The 24305-nt window shown below is 41.3% G+C and overlaps 1 protein-coding gene across 1 annotated transcript in view; it reads right to left on the bottom strand.

The window, feature by feature from the left end:
- The window catches only part of LOC137327807 (la-related protein 1B-like), a 110442-nt gene extending 87289 nt beyond the window's left edge, over nt 1–23153 (bottom strand). Inside the window, exon 1 of the mRNA XM_067993627.1 lies at nt 21285–23153. Coding sequence (XP_067849728.1) covers nt 21285–21693 — 409 coding nt within the window. The 5' untranslated portion in view covers nt 21694–23153. The remainder of the gene's footprint in view (nt 1–21284) is intronic.
- Between the last annotated feature and the right edge of the window lie 1152 nt (nt 23154–24305).

Genomic DNA, 24305 nt, shown 5'->3' with positions numbered 1-24305 from the left:
ATTCATTTCAGACAGCATGAAGCTTCTACTAAGGGTGGATAGATGTACAAGTGCAAGTGAGAAGCCACATTTTCCAAATGTCTAGATAAAGGCAATTTGTCTAAAAGGTTGCATTGCAGGGCACAATACCACGAGACTAGCAAAGCATTTTTTGTACCAGCAGGCATGTCTTTCTACATCAAATGAAGCACTTAGTGGCAAATTCAATTTGATACTTTTGTGTTGCTAACTTTATTCAAATTGTCCATTAATGTTGCCACAGCACGGAAATAGCTCCAAAGTCACAAATGACACTCAGGTGACTGACAGGTGCATTTTCCCTCCCTATCCTCCTCGACCTCTGCAGCCTTTGACACGGTTGACCACAAAATCCTCTTCCAATGTCTCTCCTGTTGTCCAGCTCAGTGGGACTGCCCTTGCTTGGTACTACTCTGACTTATCCAAACGTAGCCAGAGCATCTCCTGCAATGGCTTCTCTTCATGCCCCTGCGGTGGAGTCTACAAAGATCTATTCTTGGTCCCCTCTTCTTCCTCATTTACATGCTGCCCTTTAGCGACACCATCCAAAGACATATGGTCAGCTTCCAACTGACAACACCCAGCATTATCCCTCCTCCACCTCTCGACATCAGCCACTGTCTCTGCGCTGTCAAGACTGCCTGACTGACATCCAGTCTCGGGAAGACTGAAGCCATCAGATTCGGCCCCCACCACAAACTCTATCCTCGCCACTGATTCCACTCCCCTCCATTGCCGCCTTCTCAGGTTGAACCAGACAGTTTACAACCTGTGTCTATTTGACCCCGAGATGATATTCCAACCACATATACCCTGCACCACAAAAAACGCCTATTTTCACCTCCTAATATTATCACCTGCCTCAGCACATCTGTTGCTAAAACTCTCATCCATGCATTTGATCACCTGCAGACTCGACTATTCTAGTGCTCTCCTGGCCGGCCTTTCATCCTCCATTCTGTACACTTAAGGTTATCCAAAACTCTGGTACCCGTATCCTAGACCACATCAAGTCCTACTCGCAGACGTGGTGGCTTCTAGTCCCAATTTAAAATTTCCACCCTTGTGTTGACATTTTTCATGACTTCACCCCCATCTCCAACTTTCTCTAAGCCCTACAACCATCCCCCCCACCCGAACACTCTTCCTTTGGCCTCTTCTGCACCCCTCCCTTCTCCCCACCATTGTCAGCAGCCGTTTTAGGCCCCAAGCTCGAATTTCCTTCCTAAACCCCTCTGCTTCTTCATCTCCTCAAAGAACTTCCTTAAAACTCACTTCTTTGACCAAGTTGATATTGCCACCTTTTATTTGATGTCCATTTTTGTCTGTTTACGCTTCAGTAAAGTATCGTGGGATGTTTTTCTATGCTAAAGGCATGATATAAATGCAGTTGTTAAAAAATCTTACTAGTTTTCATATTGAACACACTAAATTCAGTGCTGTCACTAGGATTTCAGTAAAGTGTAATAGTGGACACATGAAATTTTTGAACAACTAATTAATCTCCCATGATGTTGCACATGGGTATTTTTCAAGTCAAAACTAGTAGTTAAACTACTAGTTTTGGTCACAAGCACTGGTTCAGGCTTTGGACTACAAGAGTTGGCCAAGTATGTCTTTTATTATCTCTGTATATCTGAGGAGGTACAATTGAAAGTTTTCACACTCAAGTGAAATAGGTTGCATTGATTTTCCACTACTGTCTTACCATAATTTTTAATAAATCTGATTTGTAACTTACAGCCCAAGTCAAGCAACCATATAAGATGCTTATTCTTCCACTAAGGACCAGAAGAACAGTAATACAGTAACTAGGCTTTCTGTTCAGCACTGGGCAATAAATTACTAGATACAGTGCATATAAAGTCACACTCTAGTTCAATGTGAACAGAGGCTTACTTTTTAATTCATTCTCAGGATGTGGGTGTTGTTGGCAAGGCCAGCATTTACTGCCCATCCCAAGTCTCCTGAGGTGGTGAGCTGCCTTCTTGAACCACTACAGCCTGTGATGTATTCATTATAGCAATTTGATGCACTGGAGAGGCTTGCTTGGCCAGTCCAGGGGGCAATTAAGAGTCAACCACATTGGTGTGGGCCTGACCGGGTAAGGATGGCAGGTTTCTTTCCCTAAAGTGAGCCAGTTGGGTTTTGACAATCTAACAGCTTCACACAAGTGGTCTATGGCACTGAGCATGAGAAAACATATGAACTGCTGGACGAACAAAGACCAAGATCTATTTAGTTCTTTCTACCATCCTGGTAGTTGCATGATACAATGATAATGGAGTTGTTGACTAATCATGGCAATCAATCTCTGTCAATTAGTCTACAACAGACCCAGACATGGTGAGGAAAATCCCAGTGGTGGAAAGCTTTGGGAACCAGAGGTCCCAATTCACCTGTTCCTCCCAAACATGCTACACTTACCATATAATATACCCAAGTAAAATGTAACAGATGAGGTAGATTTTGAAGGAGGGAAGCGCCTAGGCAAAGCGATGGGATTCAGGAACAGAATACATTGACATCAGCGAACATCGGATCGAGGAGAGGTAGCTGTGAAGTAAATCATTACCTCGGTGGGGATCAAGAGTAGATGGGTCTCACGAAGGAGATGATCTTAAACCAACCAAGGATCAAACTGGTCTATATGGCTTAATTCCAAATACAGCTCATTAACTCACCAAATCACATATCCCTGTAAAATAGAATCTCATGCTTTCTTTACATTATAACTCCGCTGTCACTGCAGCCCAGACACTGGGGACAGCACTGTAATATAAAAAGCAGCATCTGCACAACTGATAAGCCATCTCTAGAATTGTGTCTTCCACATTTCTCGAGACAGCAATGCCTTCACCTTTCTCTGGCCAAAGCTGAGCTGAGCACTCGGCATGCCTTTTTTTAAAAATTCATTCATGGGATGTGGCCGTTATTGGCAAGGCCAGCATTTATTACCCATCCCTAATTGCCCTCGAGAAGGTGGGCCAGCCTTCTTGAACCGCTGCAGTCCATGTGGTGAAGGTACTCCCTCAGTGCTATTAGGTAGGGAGTTCCAGGATTTTGACCCAGCGACGATGAAGGAACGGCGATATATTTCCAAATCGGGATGGTGTGTGACTTGGAGGGGGAAAGTGCAGGTGGTGTTCCCATACACCTGCTGCTCTGGTCCTTCTAGTTGGTAGAGGTCGTAGGTTTGGTGTCGAAGAAGCCTTAGCGAGTTGCTGCAGTGCATCCTGTGGATGGTACACACTGCAGCCACCGTGCACCGGTGGTGAAGGGAGCGAATGTTCAGGGTGGTGGATGGGGTGCCAATCAAGCGGGCTGCTTTGTCCTGGATGGTGTCGAGCTTCGAGTGTTGTTGGAGCTGCACTCATCCAGGCAAGTGGAGAGTATTCCATCACACTCCTGACTTGTGCTTTGTAGATGGTGGAGAGACTCAGGAGGTGAGTCACTCGCTGCAGAATAACCAGCCTCTGACCTGCTCTTGCAGCCATAGTATTTACGTGGCTACAGCTAAACCCAGTGATTTGTAAAGGTTTAGCATAGTTTCCTTGCTTTTCTACTCTGTGCCTCTTTATAAAGCCCAGGGTCCTGTATACTTGTTAAAAAGAAACAGCCATATCAACTTGTCCTGCCACCTTCAAAGATTTGTGTGAGTAAACACCACCCCCTCCCTGGCCTCCAGTTGCTCTGTTCCTGCATGCCCCCTTTTAAAATTGTACCATCTAGTTTATATTGCCTCTCATTCTTCCTTGCAAAATGCATTCTCCATTAAATTTCATCTGCCATGTGTCTGCCCATTTCATCAGTCTGTCTATGTCATCCTTCTACTATCCTCTACATTTAGTAGATTTACTATTTACTACATTTCCAAGTTTGGTGTCATCTTAAAACTTTGAAATTTTGCCTCCTCTGCCCATGTCCAGGTCTCTAATATATATCAAAAATGGTGTGGCCCTAACATCAACCTCTGGAGGACACCACCATATACTTCCCTCCGGTCTGAAAAACAACCATTCACCACCACTCTCTGCTTTCTGTCTCTTAGCCAATTTCGTATCCACACTACCACTGCCCCTTCAATCCCATGGGCTATGATTTTGCTAACAAGTCTATCATATGACACTTTACCAAAGGCCTTGTTTGATACACGTCAGCTGCATTACATTCATCAACCCTCTCTGTTATTTCATCAAAGAACTCAATCAAGTTTGCCAGACACAATTTGCCTTTAACAATTTCATTAATTTTCACACAAAAATGAATTTGTTAAAACTGTTTGTGCAGATATGCCACCTGCCACTCATCCCACTAAGAGAACTGGGAAATAAGAGTGTTTACTAGAGCATGTTTTGCATGAGACATCAACTACAACCTCAAATGTCATGGCAACACCAACCAAGTTTCTCCCTACATTGTACACATGCATGCAGATACACAGATAAATATATATGCCTGCCAGGAGGATTTTGGGGGTGGGGGTGGAAAGAGAGAAGAAGAAAGAGAAGGAACTTGAAATTAGGCACGCACCAGCTTCAAAGATTCTCCCAATCTCATCACTGATCCAACTGCTGAATGTCACAAAAGGCCAGAAAATGCCAACTCCAATTTTCCCTCTCTCCTTACAGGCAATATATTTAGTATCTTTTCTTTCAGCATGCCTGAAACTGACTACTTGCATTGTGAGGAGTTGACACTTTCTATTTAGGAACCTGCCCCTGTAAGAAGTTCAAAACCAGTGACATTTTTCATCCCAGCATTAAGTAATCGCACCAGACTTTAAACAAGTACAACATACTATAATTTTCAACTTAAATTTCCTCTTCAGTTTTGCACAGGTAAACACGAAAAATCTAGCAACAAAGTCATGTTAATTTGAATAGACTAGAAAAAAAGTGTAAAATGATATATAGACTGCAATCATCAAATTTAGAACACCTTTTCCCAGTTTTCCCCTCTGCTCTGAAGTTTTTAATGTTATGCCAATAGTTAGTATCTAGCTGTGAAAGGTGCCCTTTGTTTGCCAGTGCTGTTTTTAATTTGAGGACTTTGTGACCACAGAAAGTGTTTCAAAAGGTCAATAAGGAACTATCAACAAAAAGTTTTAAAAAAAATTTCAATAATTCACAGAACTTACAAGCAAGTCAGTGTCCATTCACTATGACAAGAGTAGCAGCACAAGTGATGTGCCAATAGCGCAAATTCGCTATCTTCACTATGTTGTTAAAGGAAGGCATAAATCATAGGCTTCCCCACAGCAGCAGGGATGGCCGGCTAAACTTTTACACTTCCCAGATAACCCGTGACCTGATATCATAGCTGACAAAAATTGGTGGACAGAAGAACATTAAAATTGTGGGCTAATTAAAATGTGACCACAGAGCATGTAAGCATTTCAAATAAATTAACACGTGGAGGCTTAGCTTCAACTATTACTTGAGGTCAGAAGGTGAAAGTCAAAATAATATTTACTTGATCCTGATGGACATTACTAATTCTAGTTTTCAAATCAGCATTAATAGGAGTAATGTGCAATTAACAACAACTGGCAGTCACCTTTCTATTGATCTCAGTATCAGAACTTTCTAAATTAAAAGCGGCTGATACCAAAGCAATTTCTTCATTAAAGATTTCTGCATTCCAGAACAGAATGCAGGGATCGCACTGTAAAAATCAAACAGTTTGAATTTAAATTGTTGCTTCAATAACGGCATAAACGAACACGAGAAGTATAGTACGGACACGAATTATTAAATTAACTTGTGCACTCCATTAGCAATTAGCTATACTGAAAATTCTGTATACTGCAATTAACTTTGCATTTAAGGCGATGCGGTAAAGGGAAAAAACAAACTGGTACCTAATTTACGTATGTGAGCAATGAGGAGAGGCTGAAGAACCTGGGATTGTATACTCTGGAGAAGGCTTAGGGGAGATTTCATTCAAAGTTCTTGAGAATAAATGGAATTCCAATCATATGTTTGAGACTCCCACAAACTTTGAAACCAGAGGACTTGGATGGAAGCTTAGAAGACGGAAGTGCACAGGCAGTTTAGATGTAACTACTTTACACAGACAGTGGTGAATGCTTGGTGTGGAAAATGTTTCAGGGAGAACTGAATAGAAATGAGAGCATGAGCGAAAGAGGCATCTGTTTTTTTTGTTGACTACAAGGTGGACCACATAGTCTTTTGATCTGTACTTTCCAATGTTCCTAGAATGAACTATTCAAGCATCGTTTATCAATTAACACCAAAATCAACTTTTTATTTTAATTCATTCATGGGATGTGGGCTTCGCTGGCAAGGCCAGCATTTATTGCCCACCCCTAATTGCCCGAGAAGGTGGTGGTGAGTCACCTTCTTGAACCACTGCAGTCCACAAGGTGGAGATTCTCCCAGTGCTGTTAGGTAGGGAGTTCCAGGATTTTGACCCAGCGACGATGAAGGACCGGCGATATATTTCCAAGTCGGGATAGTGTGAGACTTGGAGGGAACGTGCAGGTGGTGTTGTTCCCATGTGTCTGCTGCCCTTGTCCTTCTAGGTGGTAGAAGTCGTGGGTTTGGTAGGTGCTGTCGAAGAAGCCTTGGCGAGTTGCTGCAGTGCATCCTGTAGACGATATACACTGCAGCCATGGTGTGCCGGTGGGTGAAGGGAGTGAATGTTTAGGGTGGTGGATGGGGTGCCAATCAAGCGGGCTGCTTTGTCCTGGATGCTGTTGAGCTTCGAGTGTTGTTGGAGCTGCACTCATCCAGGCAAGTGGAGAGTATTCCATCACACTCCTGACTTGTGCCTTGTAGATGGTGGAATGGCTTTGGGGAGTCAGGAGGTGAATACCCAGCCTCCGACCTACTCTTGTAGCCACAGTATTTATGTGGCCGGTCCAGTTAAGTTTCTGGTCAATGATGACCCCGAGGATGTTGATGGGGGATTTGGCGATGGTAATGTCGTTGAATGTCAAGGGGAGGTGGTTAGACACTCTCTTGTTGGAGATGGTCATTGCCTGGCCATAGTTGTCTGTCCTATAGTATCAAAATTCTGCAATGGTGCAATTATCCCCAAAACACCAGAGTGCTGCATAGCAGTATTTTTACAATTATAGAAGTGATTACAGAGTGATTTCCCATTTCAGCTATGTTTTCAGAATGCAGCAACAAGCAAAAATTAGGTATCCCCTTAATTTTGGGAAGTGGTGCAGAGTTAAAGTTAGCATGAGCATCTTCTTGGCCCATTCTCCTAGCAATCAACTTGACAGCAATACAGGATGACAAAAAAAGGTTGAGAACATCAGAAGGAAAATAAATGGCAGTTCTATGTTAATATATAATGATGCAAATCTTAAACTTTGGAGATAGACTATTAGCTGATGGGCAAAACATTTGTGTTGTAAATTCTCTAATCACAGCAATCTTTGGACCTAACTACAATTAAACCATGAGTCACTAAAACAAATCATTCCACCATTGTCTGCAATCACTATTATAAAACCTTTAATGGTTTTTCACATGCACACACAATTACAATTTCTCCACAAATGCCATGTTGTAAACAAGTCATGGTAGTGAAATTTACTATAACTGGGTGGAAATTAGGCGACAGCTAGATCAGAGGCACTCAAATTACGTCTTGTACGTAGCCCTGGCAATCTGGGCTGTGTAGAAGGTCACATAATTCAGTTCTATTTGCACTTAAGTTTCTTACTAGCTGATTTGTCCTATTTGAATCTTATGGACCTGAAGGTTTGGAAAGGGCTATTCCTTAAAATCCTAAATTAGACCATCAAGATCTTAGTACCCACAAATTTAGATATATTGAAATTAATGGGTATGTTGATTTAAACTTTATGCATGGCCCATGAAAAGGCTTGGATATTCCTGCACTAAAAATAATTGCAGTTTTAGGAGGGACAAAATTCTTCACTGATGATTTTACCAAAAAGTCAAGTGTGAAATCCCATATTTTTTTTACTTGCAACAATTCTTTTTGCTAAAATTAACAAAGGATTTAAGTAGATCGATAAAATACAAGCAAAACTAGCTTTTAAATTTATTGTTCAATCTATTTGTCAGTATGCATTTCTACTTTATATTGTTGAAAACTCCTCAAATTTGAAAATTATGCCTTGAACACAAATGAAAAAATAAGTTCTTGCTATTGTGGTTTACCTTTTCGATCTTGCCCAGTACTTTGTTTAAATTGAGTATAACCCGCTGTTATGTTACAACTTTCTTATACAGCAGGTTAAAAGCAAGGCATAACATTAATAGGACAGATACGGCCATTTGTGTTTCGGTACCTTAACTTTTAGTTTCTAGCAATTTCTCTTCTAGGTGTAAATTTCATTCTCCATTATACAACTCAAAATATAGGCATTATTGTATCCACGTGATGTAAGGCAAGAGTTGAGTCTCCCCACTAGGTACAGAATAAATGGCTAGGATTCATTAAGGAAGCCAAGGTGACCTCAATAATAAGGGAACTTGATCAATTTTTAAAGTTTTTAAGTGGCACAGAAAAATCAATGGTGTTAGTATCACAAATAAATAAACTGAATTTAACGGATGGAAGCAGAGTATAAAATGTACAGCCTTGCAACTCTGGTAACCAGCATGTTGATTAACTGCAAATGACCTTTTTGGTTGAGCAGTAGGTTTTTAATCCATCATTAAAAAATGCAAATTTCTCTCAGTGGTAATTCCAGATTCTACTTGGTCACAACATACAAAATGGCTACTAATGGTACACAGTCACAATAGAGGCGAGCAATACGTTAGTGATTAGCTGCTATAACAAATCACATAGCAAGATGAAGCAATGATATAAGACCATTTATTATTTTGTTACATTAATATGGAATTAGGGTTAAAACAGAAGATACATGAATAGATGTCAGAAGAACCATGTCTCATTTAAAAGGAGTTGTACAGCATATTAAACATCCTCGCACAAATGTTTTCCAATCCGATGTCCTTCACAAATGCAAATTGTCTGGTCAGAAAAATACATTTCTAAAAAATTTAAGCACAGCATGCTCTCAAATACCTGGGCCTCAGGCTTCTTATCTAGGATGACTAGACAAAAGTGCAAATCTGTCCCTACCACACATTAGAAAAAACAGGGATCACAGCTTTCAGGGAATGAAAGGTGCAGCTGCAGCGCCTAAAACTGACAGAGTTCCAAGATGCCAGAACACGAGGCAAGAAGCCGCACTCTCACTTTACCTTTTCAAACAATCTATACGAGGTAATTTTTTTATTTTTACATCTTTCCTTTTAACTTAAATTTTAACAAAAAAAAAATCAGGAATGTCATTCTCCTTCTGCAATAGCATAAAAATGGTACAGCTTGAAAGCCACACAAATCTGTTAAAATCACATGAAAATTTCTCCATTTACAGTACATGGTAGAACACTTGTTTTACTGTAAATCAGTTTTGAAGAAAAGCCAAATAAATATATAGCCAATATCAATGGTGATTAACATCTTTAAAGCATTTTGCTTTGGAATAGGGATAAAAAAAATTGACCTTTCAAGTATAATATTCATAATGCACATCTTAAAATATTAAGTACAAAAATATAAAGCAGAAATGCATACGCGCATAAAGCAGCTAATAAATCACAATACTGAAGATCACAGAGATGGGGGAAAGATGTGATGTTTAAAGACCAGGATGAGATTTAAATTTGAGGTGCTGGGGGACTGACAGCCAATGTAGGTTAGCAAATGTGGGGAAAATGGGTGAGCTGGACTTGGTGCAGGATGGGATACAGGCAGCGAACTTTAGATGCGAAGTTTACAGAGAGTTTACCTTACCAGATAAGAAGCTTTATAAGGAACCGCACGGCGATAGCAACTAAATATGATTGATTCCCAAATTACTCAACCATGCTGCTGTGCAAGGCATCAACTGGAAACCAGCTCTTGGTGGTTAAGGAAAAGAGAGTAGGATGAAGTGTGTTGGGCAGCTCCCAACAGCTAGTTCAGTGACAATGAAGGATGCTTGGAAGTTTGCCTGCTTTTTACCCACATTTAATGCATGACCCAAAGAGAATTTCATAATGATATGATAGAACAAGAACACACTATGCAACAGAATGGTGGGATGTAAACTTGATTCCCAAATTCTTAAGTTTTCAATCATAGCCGTGACGCTATGAAGAAGTATCAAGTGAAGGCCCGCTACTCTTCTTTCTTCTCCCCTTCCCCCCAACATATCAACCCAGGAGAGGGGGGAGGGAAAATAAACATGGAATGGGGGAATCATTCCTCAAAAGCCCTCAGTCACCTCGGTGCCCAGATCAGAACAGCAATCAGCAAAAGTGCTGCAGTTGGAGCATAACTCAGAGATAAAGGGGTAAAATTAAGGATGTTTATCCAAAATAAAGGAGCATTAGTTGGTACATCTAGTAGTTTGAGTTAATAATATCCTGTTAAGGCTTAATTTGCAAATGCATCATTGAATCTTTTGCAACACATTAGCATTTTGGTAGAATTTGTTTTATTAAATCCTAAACTTTTAATTGGTACAAAGAATTGTACATAAATTATGCACTGGCATTTTAAAAGTTGTTCTTTAAAAGTTTTATATAGAAATACATCACAAATTTAATCAAGGACTTCCAATAAAAATATTACATGGCAGTTGTAGCATTCTGTCTGCTCTACTCCTACACCCCCAATACAAGCACACCCCTCAAAGACAAGTACATATTTGTATGTTCTGTGGTTGCGTTCTTGTATTGGATGCATGAACAAAGGGAATGTCAAAGCAAGCCATTTGCCTTGCAACACATATATTGGAAATAGCAAATCTCAAAATGTTTGCAGTTTCAAGAGGTCTGCATCCCCCAAGTGCACTGAGAAGTGGCAGAATGAAGACAAGCCTCACATCTTCTACAACATAACAAAAAAAGCATTTATTTGCTCTCCACTCAGTTTCCCATTCTCATTATAGAAAACTACACTAAAAGGGTTTAAAAAAAGAAAAACCAGACTCGGTCAATTCCTACATTTGATCAACAGTTTTTGGCCTGTTTCCATCTAAATCCAAATTTTTAGAATTCCTCCAACTGCCCAGCACTAGATAGGAATGACTTCTCCCCAGTCTACCGCTCAGGTGATGTGTAATCTTGCACTGGAGGCACCTTCCCTTCAGTAGCAGCACGATGGTGATAACAATTCAACTGTCAGCGGTTGCACTCTCGTCTCTGATTCAGACGGCTGCAGGTTCACGCCCAATTCTGGGGACTTGAGCACATAATCCAGACTGACACTAGTACAGTTCTGAGAGTGCTGCACTGTCGGAAGTGCCATTTTTTGGATGAGACGTTACACTGGTAGACAGGGACTCAGTGTGTGTAAAAGTTCCCATGGCACTATTCAAGAAGAGAAGGGGAGTTCTGGTATCCTGGCCAATATTTATCTCTCAACCAACATTACTAAAACAGATTCTGTTTGTGTATCTCATTGCTATTTGTGGGACCTTGCTGTATACAAATTGGCTGCCACATTTCCCTACATTAAAATAGTGACTACACTTCTAAAAAGTACTTAATTGGCCGTAAAGCACGTTGGGATATCCTGAAGTTGTGAAATGCGCAAGTTCTTTGTTACATTTTGTCCCTTTGGCTAGCTGGAAGTTAGGACAGGACCTGGGAGCATGTAAGTTTGAAAATGACAGCAGTGGGGGAGGGAAGTTATTTCATGCAACAAATCAACTCAAAATATTTTAGACCACTATAACTGCTTAAAGCACCTAAAAGAGAGACAATCAAACCAAGGACAACAGCATTCAGCATTTGAATGAATAGATTTAGAATTTGGTTGAAGCAGAGAGTGATCCAGGTGTCCTTGCCAACATGCACTCATCACCAAGAACAGATTAAATTGTTCATTCATCTCTCTAATGTTTGTGGGACCTTGTTGTGCACAAATTGGCTGCCGTGGCTTTTACATTACAAGTGACTACACTTCAAAAGTACTTCATTGGCTGTAAAGGTCTGGGACATTGAGATTGTGAAAGGCACTATATAAATGCAAGTTCTTTCTTTCTGAGAAGCACTTTAAGACGACTTGAGGATGTGAAAGACACTATATAAAAGCAAGATTTTTCTTTCTTTAATCAGTTCTAGCTAAAATAGACTGGGAACTTTCTGCAATAGGTGCATCCTAGCCACAAAAAACAAGACAAATTTAACAGAGTTAAGTGTCCCATCAGTGGCTTCCAATCATCAAAATGATGGAAAGAGCCAATCGTACCATTAAGAGATACCCACTCACCAACAATAACCTGCTGACCAACACACCATAAAGAAAAAAACTTGCATTTATACAGTGCCTTTCACAACCTCAGGACGTCTGAAAGTGCTTCACAGCCAATGATGTACTTTTGAAGTGTAATCACTGTTGTAATGTAGGAATGGTAGCAACTAATTTGTGCACAGCAAGGTCCCACAAACAGCAATGAGAAAATGAACAGATAATCATTATTTTTTTTTAAAAAGGTGATGTTGGTTGAGGGATGAATATTGGCCAGAACACCAGGAGAACTCTCCTGCTCTTTTCCTCCAATAGTGCCATACTTGAGAGGGCAGATGGGACCTCACTTTGACATCCCATCTGAAAGACGGCACCTCCGATATTGCAGCACTCCTCAGTACTGCAATATCGGTGTTACATTTGCTACTGGGAGTTTCGGCCTAGATTACGTGCTCAAGTCTCTGGAGTGGGTTTGAACCCACAACCTTCTGATGGAGGGGAACGCGCTGAGCCATGGCCGACACCTGAGACAGCGAGTCCTGCAGAAAGATGAGGGGGGATGGAAGTTGTCTTCTCCCAACACATAATTTTAAAGAACCACAAATTAACTACAATCAGAAATATTAATAGTGTTAGAAAAATTAAAACTACATATCAGAAGGATGCTTTCATTGAGCAGCCATAATTTTAAGTTAGCGCCCATGGTTTCACTAATCTCCCAATCCAATTCCTCCCACCATACTGGACATTTCTCCAGTTCACTGCCTGCCTGAACATTTTTGCAACACATAGCTGTCCACACTCATACCCAGATATTGTGCTGAATACAATGGGGTGGGTCGCTCTGCTCTTGCAGCACTAATATTGTGAAATTCTGCTCCTATGCACCTGGTTTAGCATCTTTACTAATAGTATTGTATGCCAGAAATTAATCCTATGTTTTGACAGTTGAACAATTAGATGGTCAGATAGTTTTCCATAACATATCCAATATATATGATAATATGCAAGAATAAAGTTTAAAATATCAAGTATTAGGAATTCAATTTGCAGGCCAGCATCTATGTAAACCTAGGCACATATGTAATAGTAACAGTAGCAACGTGGCAATCTAATGGCACAGACTGGTGATTTCATACTTAGCAATTCTTTATCTCAACCAGACACTGGTAAAACAGCAAGTGGCTTCCTGAATTTTTTATTGTTCGGGGGGTGGGGGGTGGAGAAAGAGTGAAAGGAAGGAAAGGGAAAAGATAAGAGCAAAGTACCCCAAGGCACTCAAAATATCTTCCAGCTACCTTCTACTTATGTGGCAACAACTTGCACTTATATAGCGATTTTAAGGTCAAAAAGCTCCTAAGCACTTAGCAGCACCTGAAGCAGATCTGGCAGTCACTTGCCGGTGACCTCATGTGCAGAAATTGCTATGTGGTTCTAGAAGATACTCAATTAATTGTGCAATGCTGAGATTAGATATTGCAAATAAATAAAACCACAAAAAGGCTTGGAGTAGAAAACATGCAAACCCAGTGACTGGGTAGCGAACGACAACTGTTGTTGTGTTTGTTTACTATATAGCATCAGGCGGCTGAAAACCACCCAGAGCCAAGTTGAAAAACAGTTTCAACTTGTTCATTAATTGTCATCACTGAGTAAGGTTGGCAAGTTTTTTCTGGAACACCCCATTTCAGAGAAAACTAGCCACAAAAAGGCACAGTTGCCACAAGGAACTTCATCATTCAAACTGTGATGCCCTTCTCGCTAAGAGAGAACGTGCACCCTTTGGTCACTGTGGTACCAGCCTTTATTATTTTTATTTTTAAAAATCCTCCAATATTCCCTTCAATTTTCTTGCTTTATTCCTCCTCTCCAGAAGACAGCAATTCATAGCGAGGTATGGTTTCCACAAGTACCAGCAGCCTTCAAACATCACTTCCCAAGCACTACAGTGTATTCATCCAGTATCTATACACCCACCCACACCACCCAGCAGAAGTAACCGAACTGCATTAGCATAGGGAACCTGTCTAGTTTTATTTTTATCCCAAGCCACAGGCAATCGTAGTGCCACCTAGCTAACAAGTAATTTGAGGATCAAACATGGAATCTTGTAGTTTTTTTTCTCACAATTTAGAGGCAAAAAAATAAAGACTTCAGAACATAAAAACTATGAACAGGAGTAGGCCACATGGCTCCTCGAGCCTGCTCTGCCATTCAATAAGATCATGGCCGATCTTCAACCTCAACTCCACTTTTCCGTCCGATCCCCATGTCCACCTAGAGTCCAAAAATCTATATCTATCCCAGCCTTGAATATACTCAATGACCGAGCATCCACAGCCCTCCGGGGTAGAGAATTCCTAAGATTCACAACCCTGTGTGTGAAGAAATTCCTCCTCATCTCAGTCCTAAATAGCCGTTCCCTTATCCTGACTATGACCCCTGGTTCTAGTCTCTCCAGCCAGGGGAAAGTGCCTCTCAGCATCTACCCTGTCAATCCCTCTCAGAATCTTATATGTTTCAATGAGATCACCTCTCATTCTTCTAAACTCCATTAAGTATAGGCCCATTCAACTCAATCTCTCCTAACAGGACAACCCTCTCATTCCAGGAACCAATCTAGTGAACCATGTTGAATCTGCCTGATCATACTATGATTTTCTAAGTGCCCTGTTACCATATCCTCAATAATGGGTTCCAGCATTTCCCCCGCCATGTACTGATGTCAGGCTAATTGGCCTGTTGCTCCCTGTTTTTTCTTTCTCTCTCTCTCCTTTCTTGAATAGCGGTGTTACATTTGCTACCCTCCAATCCATTGGGACCATTTCAGAGTCCAGGGAATTTTGGAAGATCACAACCAATGCATCTACTATCTCTGCAGCCACCTCTTACAACCCTAGGATGTAGGCCATCAGGTCCAGGGGATGTCAGCTTTTAGTCCCATTAATTTCTCCAGTACTTTTTCTTTACTAATATTAATTATTTTAAGTGCCTCACTCTCATTAGACCCTTGGTTCCTCACTATTTCTGGTATGTTTGTTGTGTCTTCTATTGTGAAGACAGATACAAAATATTTGGTTAATGTCTCTGCCATTTGTTTATTCCCCATTATAATTTGTTCTGTCTCAGCCTCTAAGGGTCCCACATTTACTTTTGCTACTCTCTTCCTTTTTATATATTTGTAGAAGCTTTTACAATCTGTTTTTATATTTCTTGCTAGTTCACTCCCATTCTATTTTCTCCCTCGATTAATTTTTTGGTCATCCCTTGCTGGTTTGTATAACTATCCCAACCCTCGGGCTTACTACTTATCTTGGCAACATTATAATCTAATACTATTCTTAACTTTAGTTAGCCACAGATGGATCACTTTTCCTGTGGAGTTTTTATTCCTCAATGGAATGCATATTTGTTGAGCATTATGAAATATTTCTTTAAAATGTTAACCATTGCTTATCTACTGTCATATCTTATAACCTAATTTCCCTATCAACCGTAGCCAACTCGCCCCTCATACCTATGTAATTGGCTTTGTTTAAGACTCTCGTTTCGGACTTAAAGTATATCACTTCCAAAATATTTTTTTATTTTTATATTATATATAGGGTTAAACTAATGCATTACCTCCACACTGAAAATGTTTTGAGTGTAAATTTTAAAACAGGGCTAGAATCAAACAAGGAATCAAATGTAATGCTTGTGGATTGGGAAATTTTAAAAAACTGTACTAACATGGCAATTTAGTGGTTTTGTCAGTGTGCACTTAATAAAACTCATTACAGCTTTGGAATCACTCCCATTCTCAATCCAGTATGCTGCACAATCTCATGGAGCAGTTTTATTGTATTTTATGTTAATCTCAGTGTAATGGACATGGAATTACATTCATGCAACTTTAATGTAATGGTTTAGTTGTGATAATGCACACTTAATCACTGAGAAATAACATTCAGTAATGTATCTAAATATTTAGAAGCCTTGCATTTAGCACACATGTACTCACACCTTTCAGAGGTGCCTTATCTGAAAGGATCGCCGCAAAGCGCCACACCTCCAAAGCATTGTGTGTCTGTTGGGCAATAAATGTGTTATTGGGTACTTACAGTTAAATGGCTATTTCAGCTATCAGACTGATGAACCGCATTGACTGATTTCTTTACTGTTGCCTACAGAACGCACAGGGTTAATACTGGCCTCTTAGTTGTTTCTGCAAGGTACATGAATACACATTATGGTCCGGCAAGCCAAAAAAATTCAAAATTTTGTTTGACATAGGGGAGTTTAATGTGCTAATGTCGACAGAATACAGGCTCTGATGTTCTGTCTCATAGTGCCAGCCATCACAGGTATTCAAAAGATTTGGCAACCAATCTATGTAATTAAGTGCTAATTTGTTAATATGTTCTGCTCTGACATGTTTTCAAATGAACAGATTGGTCAAGTCGTTTGGCACATATCAAAGAATCAAGCATGCGCCTGAGACCTGTGAGAAGGGGCAGGGTCCATGATTAGCTGTCGTCCTTTGACTGACAGCACTGTGGTCACCAGAGAAACTGTGCTATTTAAACTCCATGACAGTGTTTCACCTCGCAAGAAGTGAGCAACCATTTTCATGGTTCAGATTTATATTGAGTGCAGGAGAAGCATCTTTATTGTTCTGGTATGTTATGGATAGAAAAGTTTGTAAATTAATGCACTTTTGTACTGCCTGTTTTCATTTACCTGCTCTATGTGAAATAAATCACCTGGTGGTTTATAGCATGAGCTTTGGTCTAGGAGCATATTGAATCTACCTAGCTGGCAGCACATGAACCATTCCAATAAGCTGGCATACAGTAGTAGAGGGTTCCTGTTCAATCTCTGAGTCTTACTATTGTTTACCTAGATATTGGGCACACTCCATATTCCAGGGAGATGCAGAAGCCACTTAAGGGAGTGGTTGCCGTCAAATTTTGTTTGATGACGCTCCTGTGAAGCATCTTGGGACGTTTTACTATGTTAATATTGCTATATAAATGCAAGTTGTTGCTGTTGGCGACACTGACCCCAAACCAGAGCAGAATACCTAGTGTAAAATCCAAAAACATAACGGATACTACTCCTTCAACATTCTGCTCTAGGTTTTAGTGCTACAATAAAGCAATATTTTTGGCTTTGAGTGCATATAATAGCAAAGTTTCAAAATCCAACTCTGCTCTCTGCAGGGACACAGGAGTCATTTTGGACTGCCAAAGCAATTCACTGATTGACAGGAATTAGAATCAATCCTCCAGATCAAGATTTCTCAGATATGAACTTGCATGGAACAAAGCTCATTAAAGCCCTACCAGGATACAACAGCAGTTATCTTTTTGCCAAGTCAACGTTTCCTGATTTATCCAGTCAGCATGGAGTAAAACATTGACAATAATATCTGCAGCAAGTGTTAAACTTCTACATCAACTCCCCTGCTGGCCTAGTGGATAAAGGGAATATCGAGTGTAGCACTAAGCCACTCAGACCAGAAAGATTTCCTTTTGCTAACCTCAGCTAGGACAACAATTGAGGCATAATTAGCTTTGGTGGCCTTGGACTATAGAGAAGGTAAAAAACAGCCAGGGATCTTTTCCTGATTGCTGGAAGGTGTACTTGCATGGTTGTTGCGTGAGAAAAGGATCCATTTAGTTGTGATACTCTCTGTAGTCAAAATTGCCACCTGACATTCACTGTCTGTGAAATCTAAATGGAAGATCTCTTGGGTGAGGTAGAGGGTTGGCCTACATGCCACCATAAGTCTATCTTTTTAAAAAGTTGAATAAATAAAGTTAAACCATACTGGAATTATGGTGTATGTTTTATCCCACACAAGTACTTTTGCTCCAAATATGAAACGTTGTAGCACAAGTCCCATTCGAGAGACACCAGAAACACAACTCAACCTATTTATTTTTTAAAACTCTGTATGCAACGATGTTTAAGTGTGAACCCAATGCACAACTGGTATACCGCATGTTCATGCCTCCAACTGGCCACAGGTTGAGTTCTTAATCTCAAGTGTGGGAGGGGGAACATGGGGGGGGGGGGGGGGGGGGGAGGAAAAGAGAGAAGAGAACAAAGAGGGTGTGAAGGCGTAGCAAAGGTTAGCCAATTCCCAACAGCGAGGGAAAAAAAATAAAAGCTGAGGGCAACTCACCCTGGGATGCTCTTGCACACCTCCTAGCAACTGGTTAGAGCAGCTTTGGCAGAGGCCTGGGAGCAGGTCGCCTGCCCGCCCTCTCGGCAGGGGGGTGGTGCAGGGAGACCTAAAGAGGGGGGAACAAAAATAAATTTTTAAAATAAGGTGGCGGAGAAATTTAATCTCCAGTCCAATGAAATCTCATCCCACTGCCTAACAAGCTGAGACCTCTTTAGTCCCAATGAATCTTTCTTCATTCCAAGGCTAAAGTTACAGTCCGAACGGTCACCAACAAAGGCACCGCTTCCATCTTTCCACCAATTTTCTCCCCTTTCCTTCTAAATGCATTAATTATCTTCTGGGGTACAGAGGTGCCAGATGTGGTCTGATACCATGCCCAAGCAGCCATTTTTCATGCGAGAGCCAAGACAGTGGATTTGGCTGAGTGCTCGACCACGAGTCATAAACCTGATCCCTTCCTCACAGTCACTTCAATAGTGTCACTGGTCAGTGATCAGCAATGGGAAACCTATGTGATTCTCCCCTTGTAGCCAGGGATATCTAGATTGGGATTAGTTCTGTAGAGATCAGGAATCAAATGCATATGGGATCTCCCTGGTCTGCATGGATCTCTACCTAATATTTTAAACAACTGAGCCACTGGAGGATTGAACACACACTTTTAACCAAAGCCATCCCACTTGACAGGACCACTGAATATGAATATACACAAGACTTGTACACTTGCCTGCCACAAACTTGCAACTTTGTTAGCTTTTACTTGGTCTATTAACATTCATACCCAAGAAGATATGTAATGCAATTCTATTATTCTGATCCTAAAATAGCATTTATGCAGGCACACATTTTCAAATCTGGAAGGCCACGCATGCTAGCTAACATAGTATTAATTTGAAACAGGAAATGGCAGATTTACATCAAAATATAGACACAAAGGGAAAATCTTGCCACTAGCAGTCCCTGGTGGCTAGCTACAAAGTGTACTGGCTGCAACCCTGAAGTAGGACATGTACCCTCTTAGCTGCAGAGGCACAAGGCCAAGCATTTGTAAACTTGCCCAAAATGAGGTCGGAAAAACAAAAGTTTAACATTAAGAAGGATTGGGCTTAATTAACTGCAATGCCTCCTTCTATCAAATAGCCTACCAACACTTGCTGCAACAGCTCACATAAATAATAGCTCTTTGGGCAATATATCAGGGGCTGTATAACAGTATGTCAGCAGAGTTAATGCCTTCTTGAGAGGACGGAGAAGGAGAATATTGGTGGGAAAAGGGATATATTTAAAATTGACCTGAAAATATGGCTGCCACTGCCTCCAACAGCAAATCTAATTTGCTTTACAATGCCACCAGGGCTGCATAAAGTAATGTACTGCAAGTATGTCAGTACAAGAAAGTGAAAATAATGATGTGATTATAATCCAGAATTCCTCAGCAGTCAAACCATGTTAACAGTAAATAAAATTCAGCCACATGACACTGAACATGTTCAATAACTTCTCAACCATTTACCAAGAATGACCTAGAATTTACTAAACAAGATTTTCAAACAGTAAAAACGTGTTGAGGGCTATGAATCATATTTTGCAAAAGGTATTGATATTTGCTATATATCTGCCACTAACAGCTGGACAGATGCAAGTTAGCCTCCTATCATATAAAAAAACTATGCAATATCAGTTTCTATGGTCAGGCATGGTCGGTTCAGTATTTTATTCCCATATCGTTCACCCACCTCACGATTATAAAAACCCGATTTCCTCCCATGAAACACTCCCTGCCTGCAGTCGCACACGTGCTAGACTGAAATTTGATCAGAAATGGGGGATGGGAAGCATGCAAACTGCGCTGTAATCGTGAATGTGCTTTCATCAGCAGATTCGTCCACTTGCAGCCATTCCTTACGAAACTAAAATATTATTTGGCAATGGGGGGGGGGGGGGGGGAAGAAAGAAGAGGGCGGGGAAGAGAGGAGAAATCCAACTCAAGTTCACATTTTTACAAGTCATACATTCTATGACAAAATCTAAATCTAAATCTTGTTCACGTTCATAGAAAAGCCATTACGTTTTCTTCCAGTAGGATTATGGGTAAGGCTGTTTTGATCTTTGTTGTCTCGGTTAATGGAAATTGCTGATATCACCCCAGTATTTTAAAAAAACAATTGTTGACTTTCGGGTGTAAATTATCACAGAGCTGCTCGCGGCAGTAAAGACTGGGTCGAATTGAGACAATAATCATGTACACAGCTCCTGTCAAACTAAAAATAAATTTGATTTAATCCCCAGGAATAGATATGGAGTTTCCCGACGGACGTCCTTCCTCCCCAGCAATGCTGCAGTTCTTTCATTTGATTTAATTATGGATAGATTTCACTCCAGACTGGTAGTGTAAACAGACCACACCTCTTAAGATTTGCTTAATCTGATGCCCATTTATGTAAATATAATGGATGAATGACATTTACCAATATGGCAACACAGTTTGAAAACAGGGACTGTATACAGATTATAAGAAACAGCACTCTGAGGCACGTGGGCTATAAACTAATCCAATCAGCTAATTTCACCAAACCGAAAGGTAGACAGTCCACGCGATTTTAAAACACATGTCAGATCAAGAAATTGTTCAAATCTCGTTTGTAAATTAAGAAACATGCCAACTTTTTAAAAAATGATTTTCCCAAACTATTACTAAAGCACAACTTCGTAATTTGGAATAAGTAGAAAACTATAAGCAATTTAAAAATTAAATGTTATCGCCACTTGACTGTCACCTTGCAGCTTTTCTTCAGCCAGATTTCAAATATAAATCCCGTGCACAAACCTGTCTCCGGACTGCTGACATTCACGCTGTTGGCAGTGACCATGTTTTTCTTCTTGGTCCAGGGGTTGACTTTAGGAGGAGGCGCTTCGGTGAATTTTTTCTGCGATTTCTCCGCCGACTCCCTCTGGTTTTGGTCGTTTTCCTTATTCTCTTTCTCGGCGTCGGTCGCCATCACCAGCGGGCCGCTGCGTTGTTCAGACTGCTTTCGGCCTCCGGGCTGCAACTCTAACCTTGCCGATAGGCCGCTCTCCGCGTCCTCGTCTCCTCCCGAAGCGGACGACGATGCGGAGCGGTCGCGGGTCACTGGCTCTTCTTGAGAGCTGCCACCGCTGCTGCTGTTGCCGGACGGCTGAAGAGACGTGTCGTGATCCGTGGACTGGAGCATCGGAGACTCAACCTCGGTGGCCATCGTGTGCTGGACAGCTGGGCCGGTCTCGGGTTCACCGCTCCCCCTTTTCTTTCTTTAATAATTTGCTTTAAAATATTCGCGATCTACTGTCAAATTAAAATTTATGAGCAATTTTTTTTGGAAAATTGCCGTGGAGCTGCTCCTTCGCCTCTTTCAAATCTCACGGTCACGGGGGTTAAGAGATGCAACAAGTGTCTCTTCCACACCCCGAACAAGGGCAAACTTAGGGCGATTTGAAAATTATGGGGTGGGAAGGAGAAAGAAACATCTGATAATAAAAAGGGAGTAGAAGTCGGCCACGCACAGTGGGCAAAGCAAACAGCTGCTTCAATGTTACTTTAAGACAAGTATGTGCAGACTGGGGGGCTGCAGAATATATATTTTAAGATAATAAATATACGCGTTCTCTCGGTCTAGACGATATAAATGACCACGCGTCCTGTTGCTCACCTCCCCTCACCAGGAGAAGGGGGGGGGGGGGAAGAAATATGAGCGTTTGATCAGCCGGTTAAAGCGCTTTCGCCGGCTCTCGCCCACCACGTGCGAGCAGCGCTGTGCTTCACACTGACGTGGCCGCCGCTCGCTCGCTCTCTCTCCCCGCGAGCGCTCCGCCGGCCCCAAGCAGCAGGCGCCGCGCTTCACACCATTGTTACGACACACAGTTGTTACTGTGGAAACAGGCGTTGTTTATTGTTTGTTTTCCTTCCCTGGGTCCCGTGGGAAAATAAAATATTTTTTACATTAAAAAAGTGAAAAGAAAGAGAAAAAAAATCCCCCCCCCCCGAGGATTCTATAACCGTCAGTTCGGGAACGCAGCGGGCGCGGGTCAGTTCAATGCCATGCACCAGCCCATTCGTATGGAGAGCAATGTCTATCCACTACTCCTCCCCTCACCCTCACACAGGGGCCTAAAAATACACCCTCACGTCGCTTTAAAAAAAAAACCAAGTGGGAAAACGTGTTTCTGTTTTTCAAAAAAAACAAGGTCAAATGTCTCACCGGAATTTCTTTTTGGAAAAAAAACAAACGTCTCCCTCCAGCAGGGAAATTCCAACTCGCAGGGAAGGAGCAACAAGCAAATTAAATGCAGGAACCAGGAGAACACGAGCCAGTGCCAGCACCAGCACAATATGGTGGACTAAAGGACGAGTCTCTTCCCCCTTCGGACTCGAGCGCACTACCACTGCAACAAACGTGGTTCCACGCCAGCCTCCACTCGCTCGCTCGCTCGCCTCTCCTTCTCGATCCAACAAGCCTCACCCCTTCCCTCCGAGACCGCTCGGGATCAGCCTCTCTTCTTGTACAAGAAGCACTCCACCTCTATCGTCCTTTTTTTTTCCACCTACTGTGCTCGCCAGATCTCTGCCCTATTGCCCACTTCCATTTGCTTAAGTCGGCACATGCTTTCCCCCCACCATATTAATCGACAGCTTGGTAGAGAACACTGCGCCTGCGTATTTGTTGCTTCGTGTGTTTTTTTTTCCTCCTTTCCCGTCCCGTGTGTTGGGGGGAGGGGAGGGGAGGAGGGTGTGGGGGGACAACGCATGCGTATCTATTCTTCCCGCGATCGGCCGGCTGAGCGGAGATTTTTCTTTCAAAACACGCCGCCGGAAGTACGTGTCCATTTTGCAGTGTGATTGACGTAAGATGAAGCCGCATGCGCAATGGAACTATCAATCAATTCAGAAGCGTAATTACACATGCTGGAAAAAGAAATGCACTCTCGTTCTTTGAAATACCACGTTTCATATTTCATTGAGTAGTAAAAATTGACACAAGCCCCAGCTGAATCATATCTTTTTAAAATTTAATTTGCAAATTTTAACACTACTTTTCTGCCAACTAACTTCATACAATTATTACTTCGATGGGCGTGTTCATATCCTCTGTAGTTTCATTGCAAAATTGGGACAATGAACTAAAGGAACCAAAATCTGCAGAAGTATTTGTTTTCCACTAGAAAGTTAATTTCATAACCATTTTGAACAGTTGTACCACTGGTCATTTTATGTCGGCAATAATAGAATAGAATTTTATAACACAGGAGGCGCAGTCAATCGTGCTTGTATCACCTATAGGACAGACCTAGGCCTGGAATTTCCTGTGTATTTGTAAATACGTGGCCTAAAAAATCGCAGATGTTTGGGTGTGAGTTACACAGAAGTACAACACTCAAATCTCCTCGATCTTTTACAATCGCCTATCAACCACACCACCTGAACATATCTCTGCCCGTGATAATAGCCCCACCCCCAAGTTACAGAGCCTTAGAACCTGTCTTATTGTCTCCCCCTTTGGCTCAGTGTCAATTTTTGTCTGATAGTGCTCGAGAAGCGCCTTGGGACATTTTACATAAAAGGCGCTATATAAATGCAAGTTGTTATACATGAGTCTCCTGCAATTGCAGTTGTCCAGAAGCTCTCTTCAAATTACTAATTACCAGATTTTCAGGTGCAGCAGGAAAAATGTTTTATTGCAATTTTTTTTGTGTTTTTAAAAAAAATTTCCTCACTGAGAACAGCACTGTATTTTGTTTCTTTGAATGCATTTTATAGCATCAGTAAAAGTCACATTAAAAATTAAAAAGCTTCCCCAATTGCAGGTTCACAAAT

This window comes from Heptranchias perlo, chromosome 1 (genome assembly GCF_035084215.1).
Source record: "Heptranchias perlo isolate sHepPer1 chromosome 1, sHepPer1.hap1, whole genome shotgun sequence".
Lineage (NCBI taxonomy): Eukaryota > Metazoa > Chordata > Chondrichthyes > Hexanchiformes > Hexanchidae > Heptranchias > Heptranchias perlo.
Note: the sequence above shows the minus strand (reverse complement) of the source record. Positions and strands in the feature narration are given on the sequence as shown.